At 32.6% G+C, this 13,506-nt stretch overlaps 2 protein-coding genes across 8 annotated transcripts; one reads left to right on the forward strand and one right to left on the reverse strand.

Annotated features, from left to right (window-relative positions):
- The first annotated feature begins 1,179 nt into the window (after positions 1–1,179).
- Positions 1,180–3,284, forward strand: LOC122195305 (uncharacterized). Of its 7 annotated transcripts, XR_006185574.2 has the most exons (6): positions 1,593–1,679; positions 1,801–1,839; positions 2,332–2,433; positions 2,645–2,746; positions 2,825–2,924; positions 3,051–3,284. XR_006185574.2 is itself a non-coding variant. In XM_042897065.2 (4 exons), the coding sequence occupies exons 1-4, from the start codon at positions 1,305–1,307 to the stop codon at positions 1,881–1,883; spliced, it is 249 nt and encodes an 82-aa protein (XP_042752999.1). In that variant the 5' UTR covers positions 1,180–1,304; the 3' UTR covers positions 1,884–2,325. The 7 variants fall into 7 exon arrangements, 2 of the variants coding, with proteins under 2 accessions (XP_042752999.1, XP_052622071.1); XR_006185567.2 differs by lacking the exon at positions 1,801–1,839; XR_006185577.2 differs by having other exon boundaries at positions 1,596–1,971; positions 2,866–2,924; positions 3,028–3,284.
- A 3,727-nt stretch (positions 3,285–7,011) lies between these two features.
- LOC111889237 (calmodulin binding protein PICBP) lies at positions 7,012–10,018 on the reverse strand. Its single transcript, XM_023885372.3, has 2 exons — positions 9,536–10,018; positions 7,012–9,411 (listed from the first exon to the last, which is right to left on the reverse strand). The coding sequence occupies exons 1-2, from the start codon at positions 9,656–9,658 to the stop codon at positions 7,192–7,194; spliced, it is 2,343 nt and encodes a 780-aa protein (XP_023741140.1). The 5' UTR covers positions 9,659–10,018; the 3' UTR covers positions 7,012–7,191.
- Positions 10,019–13,506: the final 3,488 nt, after the last annotated feature.

The raw sequence follows: 13,506 nt of genomic DNA on the forward strand, positions 1-13,506 counted from the left end.
AAATGATAGATCTGAGTCCAATAAGCTGATTTACCACGTAAAGTTTCCAACTTTACGTGTACAAACACATGAACAAGGGAATAAAGGCTAAAAAGGCACTTAAAAGGGTAGATCTAGGGTTATGATGCAAAATAGCTCCATAAAGACAATAGATCTGGGCTCTACAACCCCTAAATTAACAGATCTAAGGATATCTCGACATAAAATGGCTTCCATATCAACATAAGGCTTGAGAAAAGCATCAACTAGATCTAAAGGGGATTTTAAAGCATAAAAGGGAAGGAAATCCGAAGAATACCTCAAAGAACTCTTGCTCTCCCTTGAATCTTCGCTCTACAATTCTTCTCCTTGCTCCTTTCTTCTTCTCCTTCTTCAAGCCTTCACAAAATGCACACAAGATCACTTAAAACACTCAAGAACGAATTAGGGTTTTCTCACAACTTTTAAGGGTGAAGGAGGCGAGAATGGAGGCCATAAGGGTGGCTTAAATAGTGGGCAACCCGGGGATTTAGGGTTTCTCCCAGACGGACAGACTCGCCGAGTCCAGAATATGGACTCGCCGAGTCGCCAGCTAACACGTGCTCGAAATCCCGTCCCTACTCGGCGAGTCAGGCCATGAATTCGCCGAGTCCCTCTTGCAAAACTTCAAAATAAATACCAAGGAATTATCATACCGGAGATGGGTCGTTACAATTCTCCCCCACTTATCTCAGACTTCGTCCTCGAAGTCTGCTACGGCTGAATCTGCAAATATCTCTGGGTAGTGCTCTCTCATCTCCTCCTCAGCCTCCCACGTCCATTCAGACCCCTTCCGGTGCTGCCACTGCACCTTCACTAACTGAATTACCTTGTTCCTCAAGGTCTTGGTATACCGGTCCAGAATCGCGACCGGCCTCTCAATATAATTCAGGCTGCTATCAACCTGAATATCCTCTAGGGGAACGACTGCTGACTCATCCACCAAACACTTCCTCAACTGAGACACATGGAAGGTGTTGTGGATCTGACTAAGCTCCTCAGGAAGATATAACCGATAAGCAACCCGACCCATCCGGGCCAAAACCCTGAGCGGACAATATTATGATACGTGCCAAAAGGGGGATGTTACAGCATAACTAATCAATTTCAACATTTTAAATTTTAAAACTAAAATTGGAACTTATATCCCAAATTCTCTATATACACATAACGATCTAGCATTTCCAATTTCCCACACACTCCCTCACAATGGTAATTTTGATTCAGTTCTCTCATGTTTTCTCTCCTATAACCCTAGACTAAACCTTGGAATAAAAAACGACGGAATGGAGAGGTACACAAGCAGAGGAACAAATGGAGACGCTGGAATCAAAAAACAAGGGATGAAGAGGTACACAAACATGAACAAATTTGATGCTTCATTTTCTAAACACTATTGCTTCTCTCTCCACCATGTCGATTTCATGAATATTGATCTAGATCCCTACACCATCTGCATCGATTCACCGCCAAACACCTGATTTATGAATTTCCAGGCAAGAATCTCGAACCTCTCTATTCTCTTATACTATGCTCTCCCAACTAAAGTTTTGTATGTTTGTCGCTGAAAATCTCAGGAAACCCTAGCCTCACCCCAATCAAACATGTTCCTGTGAAGTCCATGGGATGTTTTGGTGATGTCGGTAACTGGATCATAAGAAGTACGTGAGAAAGCTTTATTTTGGGTTTTTTATTGTTAGGTTTCTTAATACATCCACATAGGAATGCATATCTACATATCTATCTTATTGGGCTTTTTTGAAGATAAAATCATTTTGTTAGGGTTTTGTTTGCTGCTTTCGATCCCACCTCCATTTACAGGTTCGATTTTTTCTACTTCTTTTGGTGACGTTTCCATCAATTAACAAGGATACGATTTTGATTTTGGTGATGAGTGGATGCAAGTCTGATTTTATGTTCATTGATGGATTTCTTCTCCAGATCCGATTGTAGGTATATTACTTTTGAATAAAAATATTTTCTTTAGAAAAACTCAAGTCTAAAATCTTACGACCTGGAAAGTGGAAACCTGAATACATGAAGGATTTCTACCTTAAAGACATATTATTGGAGAAAACATTTATTAACATGCTATTTCGTCTAATTCTTTAGGTTTAGGTATGGAAAACTAGAATCAAATGTTTGTTTTTCAGTTCGTTTGTTTAGGCTTATATTGAAATTTGATATTGATTATGAGTTCATTGAATGATGATCTATATAAAGATTGATTTCTATATGTTAGTGTCTTATTAATAATATGATGGTTCTGTTATGGTTCATATGTATTTAATTTTATGGTTTTTTTCATTGCAGATAAATTTCAATTTTAGATAAATGCACTTTCTACATCTTTTACTTATGAATCTTTTATGGTCCATATTAGACCTGGAATTTTGAAGCCTACAACAATAAAAGGTGGGGTTTAATATTTTAGTGTGCCTCCCCCTATACCACATGGGTCATCTATAAAATTCTTCATACCTTATAATTTGAATTATATATATATATATATATATATATATATATATATATATATATATATATATATATATATATATATATATATATATATATATATATATATATTTAATATTTGACATAAACTCAAAATATTGAATCCAAACAGGGGAAAGTTGATCTTCTAAATGTCTTTGAAGACGCAAGGGAAGGAGAGTCAAAGGAAGGAGAATGAGTTTGTTCACCAGATTTGGTTTAAAAGACATTTGAGGTATGCAAATTTGGTCTTTTATTTGATTTGCAGAAGAAGCCTTATAGATTTTAACACATGGGTAGTATCGTTAATTAGAACATGTTATATATGTGGTTGCACATGGCCCGCCACAATAGCTAAGGGGCACGTATGTTCACAACAGATCTGATGGAACTCCTGGTGGCTAATCTACACAGTGAGCATCTTATTAGTCTTCATGTTTCTGCTTTTAATTTCACCTATTATTCCGAGTTATGGCAACTTCTGATCTTCAATTGCTTTATCATGCAATTTCGTAGCTCAATATCTTTTTTGGTGGTAGGGGTTTCATTTACTGTTTTCTGGAGCCTCCACAAATCCAATGACATCATGATATTCAGGGAAGTTTATAGGCTTATTCCTGATCTGGATCATAGACTTAGTGATGCACTAAACTGAATTGCTTTTTATTTTTTATTTTTTTTTATTTCTATTATTACATGTTAAACTAAATGGGATTTTTTTGAATTTCTATTATTACATGTTAAGAAATAAATATGATGGGATGAGTGTCATATTTTAATTTGTCTATAATGGTAAATAGGAAAAGATACTTGAAAGAATGAAGTTGCTTCAAAAGCTGGTAGTTTGCTACCAATTGGTGACAAGGAGGAAATCAAGTATCACATGGTTAGAAAAAATGAAGTAAAACTAAAGGGAAAAACTAAAGGATATTGTAAAGAAATACATCACATGGTTAGAAAAAATGAAGTAAAACTAAATGTTTCAGTTACATATTAATATTGTTACAGAGTCAATTGTTTTTTTTTCTTCTTCTTCTGAGCCTCTTAATCCATCAATTTCCCCTTTGTTTTACTACAATTTTACCCTTGTGAAGCTACAATTTCAATTAGATCTTTGACAATTATCACTTTTAGCAAAGGGTTCAAGTGAAGTAAAGCATCGCGAATTTCTTTTATTATAAGAAGCACTTGTGGCCATTGTAACAAAATCATATCTATTATATTCAGGGGATAGGGAATATACATTACAGCCCCACCTAAGCTTAGGTACCAAGCCTCTAAAATATGTCGTTTTAACATGCTAAATATACCCGGTTTTGTTTCACTTGGTAAATATATCATTCTCCATAACATTTCTTTATTTCATTATCGTTTTATCATCTCCGTTTTCTTTCCTCAATTATCGTTTATTACTTCATCCAAGTAAGCATTACTAAACCCTAAACCTAAACCTAAACCCTAAATTTAAGCCCTAAACACTAAAGCTAAACCCTAAACCCTAAATCTAAACACTAAACCCTAAACCCTAAACCCTAACCCTAAACCCTAAACCCTAAACCTAAACCCTAAACCCTAAACATAAACCTAAACCCTAAATCCTATTGTGTCGATCTTGAATTTACATCTTGAAGTATTAATCATGAATCCATTAACTGTAATCTTTATATAGTAAAACAATGTATTTTCAAGAGGTTTAGTACCTAAGCTTAGGTGAGGCTGTAATGTATTTTCCCTTTTCCCTTATATTTATTACTATTTTTTGATTTGTTGTAATTGTAATAATACAAGGAGGCATGAGATGTTTTTTTAATCCGTGCTGTTTATCAATGTTTTACGTATCTTTTTTGTAATCTTAATGTTTGGATAAATTTATGTGTATAAATATATATTCGTATGATCGGGCCATGAAACATTGATATGCGTTTTGATAATTTGGTATTCAATCTTAATAGAGTTTACATAACCTTCAATACTAAAACACAAACGTTGATTTATTTAATAATTTTTAATATTAGGATAGACATGATCTTCAGTAATTTAATTAACTAACATAATATGATTTTTTTTATTAGTTTGGTAATCGAACCTCTAAGGTTTTATATAAACAAAGTTTAAGTAAATTGATATCCGTCAATATCGATTGAGACACAATCTTAAAAAAAATTATTTTTTTTTTCTAATATGAAGTTATATAAATAAGACAAATCTAACCAAACATTTAATGACAAAAATTCTAATATGGAGTCATATTAGTCTTTATAATCAATATTAGTTAACTTTTATTAACATAAAAACTAACTATTTAAACTCCAATAATTTTAATATAACTATAGTGTAATACCAACAACTTATTACTTTTATTTCTAATTTTTACAATCTTCGTCCATTGTATTTATTATTTCAAATTCTATATATATTTATAGTGATGAGATAAGTATTACAAAATTATATAATAGTAATAATAATATGACATGTTTCCTAAGAGAAATTATTCCATGAAAGATACTTCAAGTGACATTGGGCAATTTTTAATATGGAAATCATAAATGTATTTTTTTTAATACTCAAACGATCCATTGTTTCCATTTTACATTTTTTTAATGGATTCAAATAAAATAAAATTGTTTCTATATGTAAATTTCAAACCATACATATAAAAAAATGAAAAATAAAGTTCTGGGTTTTAGAAAATGACAATAAAGTTAATTGCAATATCTTGGAACACTCAACTAATAAATCTATTATTTTCTTTATAATACAATCACACACATATAAATAACAATTAATTTCTTTTTTTGAAAATACTGATAATATAAAAATATTTGCCAATATGTCAAATAAAAAGAATGAATTTCATCCCAATTGCTCACTGTCCATGACGAGGTCTATAGATCAGTCGAGATTGGTCATCGACAATGAAAATTGATAAACAAATATCTTATCATATCATACTTTAGAGATTGAAAAGTGGATTTAAATTGAATGCAAATCGGATCAGTTTTTTAGAATGTAGTTCAATTCAGTCGAATCTCATTAAATTGATCACATAATATTTTAGAGATTGTAAAGTGAATAACCGGAACAAGTTAGCAATGAACTGATAAGAAAAACTAGAATAGCAATTGGAATATATGTATAAAAAGGGCATAGCTACCATTTTCTAAAAACTTTCATCACTTAATAGATCATACCATCTCCATACCGAACTCCCCACCTAAGATCATAACTCTAACAACTATACCACTAATTTTGGTCAAAATCTAAACCAAAAACCGAAAACCCATAACCCTTAAGGAAACTAATTTTCAAAATAACATATAATATGTGTTCTTTGTAATATGTCATATTTCCGAAAGGGAAATTAATTGGCCAAAAATATGAAAGTTAGAATATTGTTTAAATTGCAGCCTAATCTTATTACAAGACTATTATCATTTTCGTTATACAATCTTTAAGTTTAAAGTGATATATTTGAAATTTTTTTTGTTGTATTTTACTATTCTGTATGGAGATGAGAATTTTTATAGTTTAGGTTCTTAAACTTAATCTTGATTACTTTACTCCTTAAATTTACTAAAAGTTTTACATTCAACCGTCGTATCCAAATTTATAGCATAAAAGTCCAAAGTTAGTAATAAAATCATAAAGAAGACAAACTTTAAGTTTTCTTACATAATATTGTTTCTGCTAGGACCACAAAAATATTAGTGAAGCCTAACGAAAATTTAAAAGGTGATGAAGTTTATACATCAAATGTTGTGTATACAGAAGTGTTGCATGATTAATAATATATAATTAGTCATGTGTTATCACAAATTTTCATATTTTGTGTATTCTTATAATTCTTTATTTTTGTTTGAATGACTTAAACATTTCATATTTTATGTCGTCTTGATCAGTTTCTTTTTATCGGTTATTTGATGTATCATGTAACAAATAACACCATAGTTTGATTATTTTGTCTTCGACATGTATTTTCTTTTGTAACATAACATTTTTGTAGAGGAAACATATCACCGAAAAAATTTACACGTCCCGCCGCTTTGCTCGGGTATACTGCTAGTTAATTCTAAATGGTATCCATCTTTGACTAAAAACTTGTTTTATTCACATATTTATGTCTTTGTTGAATTTTAAAGGGACGGATATACATATCTATCATATAACCCAATTTTTATAATTATTCCAAAATGATATACAGGGTATTAGTAGCCAAAAAACCATGATGGCCACGGCCTCTTCTAGCCCGTTAAAGGTTCCGCCTCCCTAATCATGGGGCACTTCGACTAGAATCGGAAATTATAGTCTTTTTTCACCAAACAAAAATATTAACATCCCTAAATTAGTTGTTTAACAAAAAAAATCTGCTAAAATGACAAAAATTATAGAAAAGTGACTATGTTTTCATTTATTTACTTGAAAAATCTTTACATTATTTGGTTATGCGTTAAAGTCCTTTTTGCCATTAAGTATACTATATTGCTAAATGACAAGGTGCCCTGCATGGAAAATCATAACTGTAATAAAATTAACAAACCTATATATGTATGTATACAAATCGAGAAACACAATCATTTGACAAATCTATACGTACTGTATAAGGATGACTACGTGTATATACTTTCTGTATGTATGCAAAACTCTGTTTCAAAACTGGTTAGATTCAGATACCTTTTGGCTTCAAGTTTCTGGAAGGGGAATGACAGCTTCAAAAGCTTCAACAAGCATCGACACTCTTTTCTTACGAGCAGGAGTCAGTTTCGTGACTATGTGTTGAACAGCATAATCAATCATCCATTGCTCAGCCTTCGTTTTTTGATGACTCTTTTGACGCCTTAAATCAACTTGTTCCCTTTCTTCTTGTTCTTCTTCTTTATGAAACGCAGATTGTCTTGGTGTTTCTGGTTTCAGTTTCCTGGAACTCTCCAAGTCCTTGATAGATCTCCTCAACGTTCTCAACTTATTCCAGTTCTTCGGTATTATTTGCTGCGTTTGTGATTCACCTCCATCAATGTCAATGTCAATGTCAACGTCAACGTCTTTCCTTTCTAATGATAGTGAAGCATCTTCTTCAACTTCTGGAAGAAGGATTTCGTTGACTGATTGTCTTATAAGCATATCAGCAACCCTCGGGCTGAATTCATTGTTTATACTCTGGTCTTTAACTTCTTGCTCATCATCATCATCATCATCACCACCATGAAGTAGCTCGGATCCTACTTTGCTAGTGATATCAGTAACAACGTGTTGGTATATCATATGCCACATGTTGATGTATTTCTCTTTCTCTGATTTCATTGCAGAATCAAATTCCGTAACACCCTGTTCATCAGAGTCTTTATAATCACCATTTTCATCAGTCAAGCTCGAGTCTTTTGAATCATCCAGTTTTGGAGCCACTGATTCGAATCCTTTAACAATCAAAGCAACCTTTCTTTTTTGAGATGGAGATAGTTCGCTAACAGCCTGCTGAAGAGCATAATCAAGCATCCAATCATCGGAAATTTTCTTATCACCGACTGTTTGAGGCCTTAAAGACACTGTTTCGGCTGCTGATTTGGGCACTAATGGATTGGGATTGAATCTTTTCACCTTTTCTAATTCGGTTATAAACCTTCTCAGAAGTGTGACTTTCTTTATGTGACTCCACCCATCTGGTTTTCCCTTTTGGGTACCAGACATCAGTTCATCTGCTCCTGGATTTGGCTCTTTTTGATGATCTCTTACTGAAATATTTGTAATCGATTGATCAGGGACTTCTGGAAGAAGGACCTTCTGAATCGCTTCTCGTACAATCTTGATGACAAACATCTTTCTGTTTTCATACTCTTGATTCATAGCATCAGCTGCATTACATGATCGTTGTTCTTTGTCTACTTGTTGCTCCAGTTCACACCCAGATTCAGCTACAAGATCAGAATCAGACACCATACGCCGTTGAATCAATCGCCACATGTTCATTTGATTGCGATTAATAGAACCCTGTTTCTTGTCTATGTTGACAATCGAGCTCTCTTGATCATCTATCCGAAGATTTTGAACTTCCTTCTGATTATTGCCATTGACACCGAACATCATATTAGCCAGATCTGCATCATCAAGACCGGAGCTTGATTCTGGAACGTGCTCTGTTCTTGTTTTTGCGTAGAACTCAATAGAAAAATCAGCATCCTTTCCAATAGGCTTTTCGATCTTCTTGCCTTTGCTGCCTAAATTAGAACCCTTTTTGGTTACCTTAACTTCTGTTTTCTTACCAGACGGCTTATCTACGGTGGTGGGAGTTTTAGGGTTTACGCCCTTTTGGTCCTTTGAAGAACGGCGTTTTAGGAAAGAGAAGCGTTTGCCCGGTGGCTCATGGTGATGATGATGGCCATGAAGAGAACAGTGTTGGTACGGACATAGCTTCGCCACCGGAAGAATTTCTTCATATTCTTTGACGCCTACCTGAGGCTCGACTTGCTCGGCAAACTTTGAATCCTTTAGAATCGAAGAAAATGTAGCTCTGTTCGAACGCAAATCTTCTACTGTCGGACCCTTCGATTCAGAAGATGATTTGCTCTTGCTCCTTACAATTTTGAGGGATCTCAGACTACCGGACCTCGTGATTTTCAACACAGGTTTTGGTTTCCGCACAGGTGGTTCATCTGTTACTTTAACCGGAGAAGGATGGCGTGTGGTGGCTGAAGAATCATCTGGTAAACTCAACGACGGCGGCTGTGGGCTCCTCTTGGAAAACCTAAAACTCCAACGTTTCTTCGAACTAGACTTATCCAGTGTTTTCTTTCGTTGAGTTTTTCCTTCCATTCCACTGCTATATCGATCAATCGAAGATGTTGCACCGGTGGACGTCGAACCATGCATGGATGAAGTGAATAAAGTGATGTCAGAATCACTATCTCCCTGCCAAATACGCCAACACCATATTGGAAACTATTGATGAGTTATTCCTGTTTGGTATTTTAAACTCATTTTGCTCCGATTCTAGATACATGATCATAAGGATTCTGAATTGATGAAAACAAACCTGATTACTCCCTTTTCTGGAACTGAAATTTGTGTTTGAATCAGGTGAAGGCCACTCCAATTGGGACTTATTTCTTGCCCCTGTTCTTCTCACACCCTTGGTCAAAGATGATACAGTAGCCATTCCACAACTATTCGCTTCCAATCTTCACAACCCAGATGAATTTGAGACGAACCCACCTTAAAAACATGAAGAACAACATGAATCGAAAAGACAAGTGTACTGGGAAAGAGGGTTGGACTGTTACTCAATCAAGACCAGCAAAGATTTCAAGTGGGTTTGGTCTAAAACTGAAATCAGATGACGATTTGTAGTGTAGTATGAACTATGAAGCCGATTTAATGATAGGGAAGTTGTAGTCATAAACGTTGTGCTCAAATAGACGGTGGAATTTATTTTGGGATTCTAGATTGAATTAATGTCAGCGAATGTTGTTGCATGTGGACTTTGTATGAAGAGGCTTCTTCATTTTGACTTGGTCTTTTGTGACTGTTCTAGACTTTTATTTCTTCGGATGTTAAAGATTCCTTTTGTAAAGGGATGTTTATTTTTATGTAAGCATTTTCTTCATTTTGTTTATTTATGTAATAGTATATAAATTTAATGTAATAAGTTTACTAATTTTTATTATTTTCGTGAGTTTGATATACTTATGGTTAATATAATAATAACAATAATAATTCGTAATGTATCACAAGAAAATGATTAAAATACATATTAATAACTTTGTATTCCAAAATAATAATAATAATAATAATAATAATAATAACCAAATATTTCTAAAGATAATATTAGATTATAACTTTGAATTATTCATTTTTAAAATTGATTATGTTATTTGGATTTTAGCAATGTGATAGCAATTGCATTTTACTAAATATAATTTTTTGTGAGGGTATTCTTCCATTTGTTCTGTCAGTTTGAGATAATTTCCCAATACGTTAAACTCTTTGTGTCCGCTAAACCGACTAAACTGACTACAACTAAATTCGGCTTGATGTTTGGGCAGGATAGTATCTTTTTAATTTTTGTATAATAATTTGGACATTATTCATAGAGTAAATTACACTAGTGGTCCCTATGGTTTGAGGTAATTTGCGCGTTTGGTCCCTAACTTATTTTTTTAACTCGGAAAGTCTCTACTGTTTGTTTTTGTTATGCGTTTGGTCCCTACTGTTTGTTTTTGTTACGTAATTGGTCCATCGCTTACTTCAAAAGACTATTATTTAAATAGGAAAAAGTTATGGGATAGGTAAGGTAAGTTGAGGGGGGTTGGGGTTGGGGTGTGTTTATTTAAAAATTTTAAAAAATCAATGGCAAAATAATTTTTTTAGGTAAAAGAGAGACCAAGCATGTAACAAAAACAAATAGTATAGACCTTCCGAGTTAAAAAAATAAGTTAAGGACTAAACGTACAAATTACCTTAAACCATAGGGACCATTCGTGTAATTTACTCTTATTCATAAGATCTTTTAGCAAAACAATCTACCCTAATAAATAAGAATGATTTTGCCACATGTCATTCTCTCATTTAATTGACCACATGTCATTTTGTCATAATTTTGAGATATATTTATTTTCCACTTGTCATTTATTTCATTTTTCATTTTTAATTAATCATTAATTTAGTTTCCATAAATTAAACCTACCATAACTATTAATTTTAAATTTTAAACTTTAAATTTCAATTTCAATTTCAAATAAATTTACAGTTTAAACATTTGTGTTTAACATTTTGTTATAGTCAATCATTTTAATACAAGAGTTTGATAACTAAATACAAAATTTTAATTAATTTATTTTTTGCATGTTTTTTCTCATAATTTTTAAATTCAAATAAACTTCCAATTTAATTGTTCATATTTAACATTTTTTTTAATCAATCCGTATAATATACGGGTCTTACAACTAGTTTTATAATAACCGAGATATCATAAGTATAATAATGACCACAAAAAAATATTGTTCAACGATTTCATGTTATCTCTCAACAAAAAAAAATCAAGTTCTTAATTCAAAATCTTAAGAGTAAATTACAGAAATAGTCCATATAATTTAACCTAATTTATAGGTATAGTCCAAGTTTTGGAAAATGATGCAAAACATCCTAATGGTTTTAAAATCAAACACATTTGGTCCCTACCTCCAATTACCATCCTACAGGCTATGTTAGAAAGCATCAAATGCCCTACACACAAGGGCAAATCCGTCTTACCATTTATCCTCATATGAGCCAATGTCTTACCACCAAAGGTCTTAGTAATTATGTCTTCCTAACCTACAATACCACCCCTTCTCTCAAGAAAACCCTTTTCTGATATGCATTCGAATCCAAAGTGTCAACCTAAGTCATACAACAGCTCAAAAGAAGTATATTTTAGAAAAAAAAATGTTTAAACCTAATACCTAGACAATCAGAGAACTTGATGCAAATATGAAGTTCATTAACTTGTACTTTTGTTATTTCCTTTGTTTGTGAAACCCATTTCATTAAAGAAAGAAATCAAATTTGTATTTTTTTTTATTTAAAAAATATATGGATCTTGTAGCAAAAACCTAGAATTTGACATAAATGTTCCATGTCTTTGTTCCTAAAGAAAAATTTGATGATGTTGTCTTTTTAAAACCTTATGTCACTTTTAATGATCATTATTAGGCTTTGTTGGAAATTGTTGACTTACAAAAAAAGGTTGTTAGTAAAATTAATAATGAGTTTGTTTCTTGCAATGTTAAAGAGTTTGTTAGTCAAGAAGTTAAAAGATTGTTAGTCAAAATGATAATGAATTTGTTAGTTAAAACGTTAAAGAATTCGTTACAAGGGTAGTGACTAAGAGTGTTAATGAAACTAAAATTGAAAAGGTGATGATATTCATCCACCCGTGCCAGTGTATGATGAGGGAAAAAATTAAAGATGATGATGTCCCATAAGTACTTAATATAGGTCAAGATAATATTATGTTGTTGCTAGAGGCAGGATACATAATAGAGGAGATAGATAGTTGTAGAATTATACATATTATACCTGAAGAAATGCCATAAGTGGAACTAGTATTACTTGATTATTTATATTTTTGCAAACTCTTATTTAAAAATACCATTTACCTTGCATTTTTTTGTATATAAACATGATATAAATGAAGATGTAGAGCAATCCAATATGGAAGATAACGATGAAGGACAAGGTGATGTTGATGGGGATTATGTTGAATGTCATGATGAAGGGAATGTACTTGTTGATGAAAGAAATTAAGGTGATGAAGAATGGAATAATTTGCATCGGTTTTCCATGAAGAAGATAAAGAAACCATCAAAAGGGCAAATAAAGTTAAAACTAAAAATTTATTCATGGCAAAACTGGAGTTGGTTCAACTGCAACAAATACAATTGATTTAGATTAGTGAAGATTAGTTATTACGGTAATCTTTATAAACTTTTGGTATTCTGCCACTAGTAAATAACATGGGATGACAATGAGGTTAATATAGTAACATAGCCTTTTTTGGCTCTTGTCTTATAGAGACACCCACTTTTGTAGCATACCTCAACTTGTTATGTAGTTGCCTATTTTGGAAATTAGTATAAGTGGGTGTTTTGAAGTGTTTCTTAAATTAGCTTATTAGCTTATTGGCTTTTTAAAAAGCTAATAAGCTAAAAAGTGTTTGGGTTGTTCAAAAGTGTTTTTCAAACAACTTTTTGGATAGACAAAATAAAGGAGTTTCAAAAAAACTACAAAATCCTAGCTTTTGATGGCTTTTTAGAAGGTGTTTGGATAGGGAAAAAAGGGCTTATAGCTTATTGTTTATCCCCACCGTTATAAGCTAAGTTTAAGTGTTTTGATAGGAAACATTAAAAATCAGTTTATTGTGGAGGGGAAAAGCTAAATAAGCTACTTTTGAAAAGCTTCCCCCTTGCTTAAAGCTTATAGCTTATTTCTAATCCAAACATTTTTGCAAAAGCTATTTTCTCACAT

This window comes from Lactuca sativa, chromosome 8 (genome assembly GCF_002870075.4).
Source record: "Lactuca sativa cultivar Salinas chromosome 8, Lsat_Salinas_v11, whole genome shotgun sequence".
Classification (NCBI taxonomy): domain Eukaryota; kingdom Viridiplantae; phylum Streptophyta; class Magnoliopsida; order Asterales; family Asteraceae; genus Lactuca; species Lactuca sativa.

What these genes read in the sequence shown, in the direction of transcription:
- LOC111889237 (XM_023885372.3), bottom strand. Translation starts at nt 9,658, where the DNA reads ATGGCTACTGTATCATCTTTGACCAAGGGTGTGAGAAGAACAGGGGCA. An exon ending in CCAGAAAAGGGAGTAATCAG is followed by an intron (nt 9,412 to 9,535) that starts GTTTGTTTTCAT and finishes CGTATTTGGCAG; the next exon opens with GGAGATAGTGATTCTGACAT.
- LOC122195305 (XM_052766111.1), top strand. Translation starts at nt 1,305, where the DNA reads ATGGAGAGGTACACAAGCAGAGGAACAAATGGAGACGCTGGAATCAAA. An exon ending in AAAAAACAAGGGATGAAGAG is followed by an intron (nt 1,370 to 1,458) that starts GTACACAAACAT and finishes ATATTGATCTAG; the next exon opens with ATCCCTACACCATCTGCATC. An exon ending in CGGTAACTGGATCATAAGAA is followed by an intron (nt 1,680 to 1,800) that starts GTACGTGAGAAA and finishes TCATTTTGTTAG; the next exon opens with GGTTTTGTTTGCTGCTTTCG.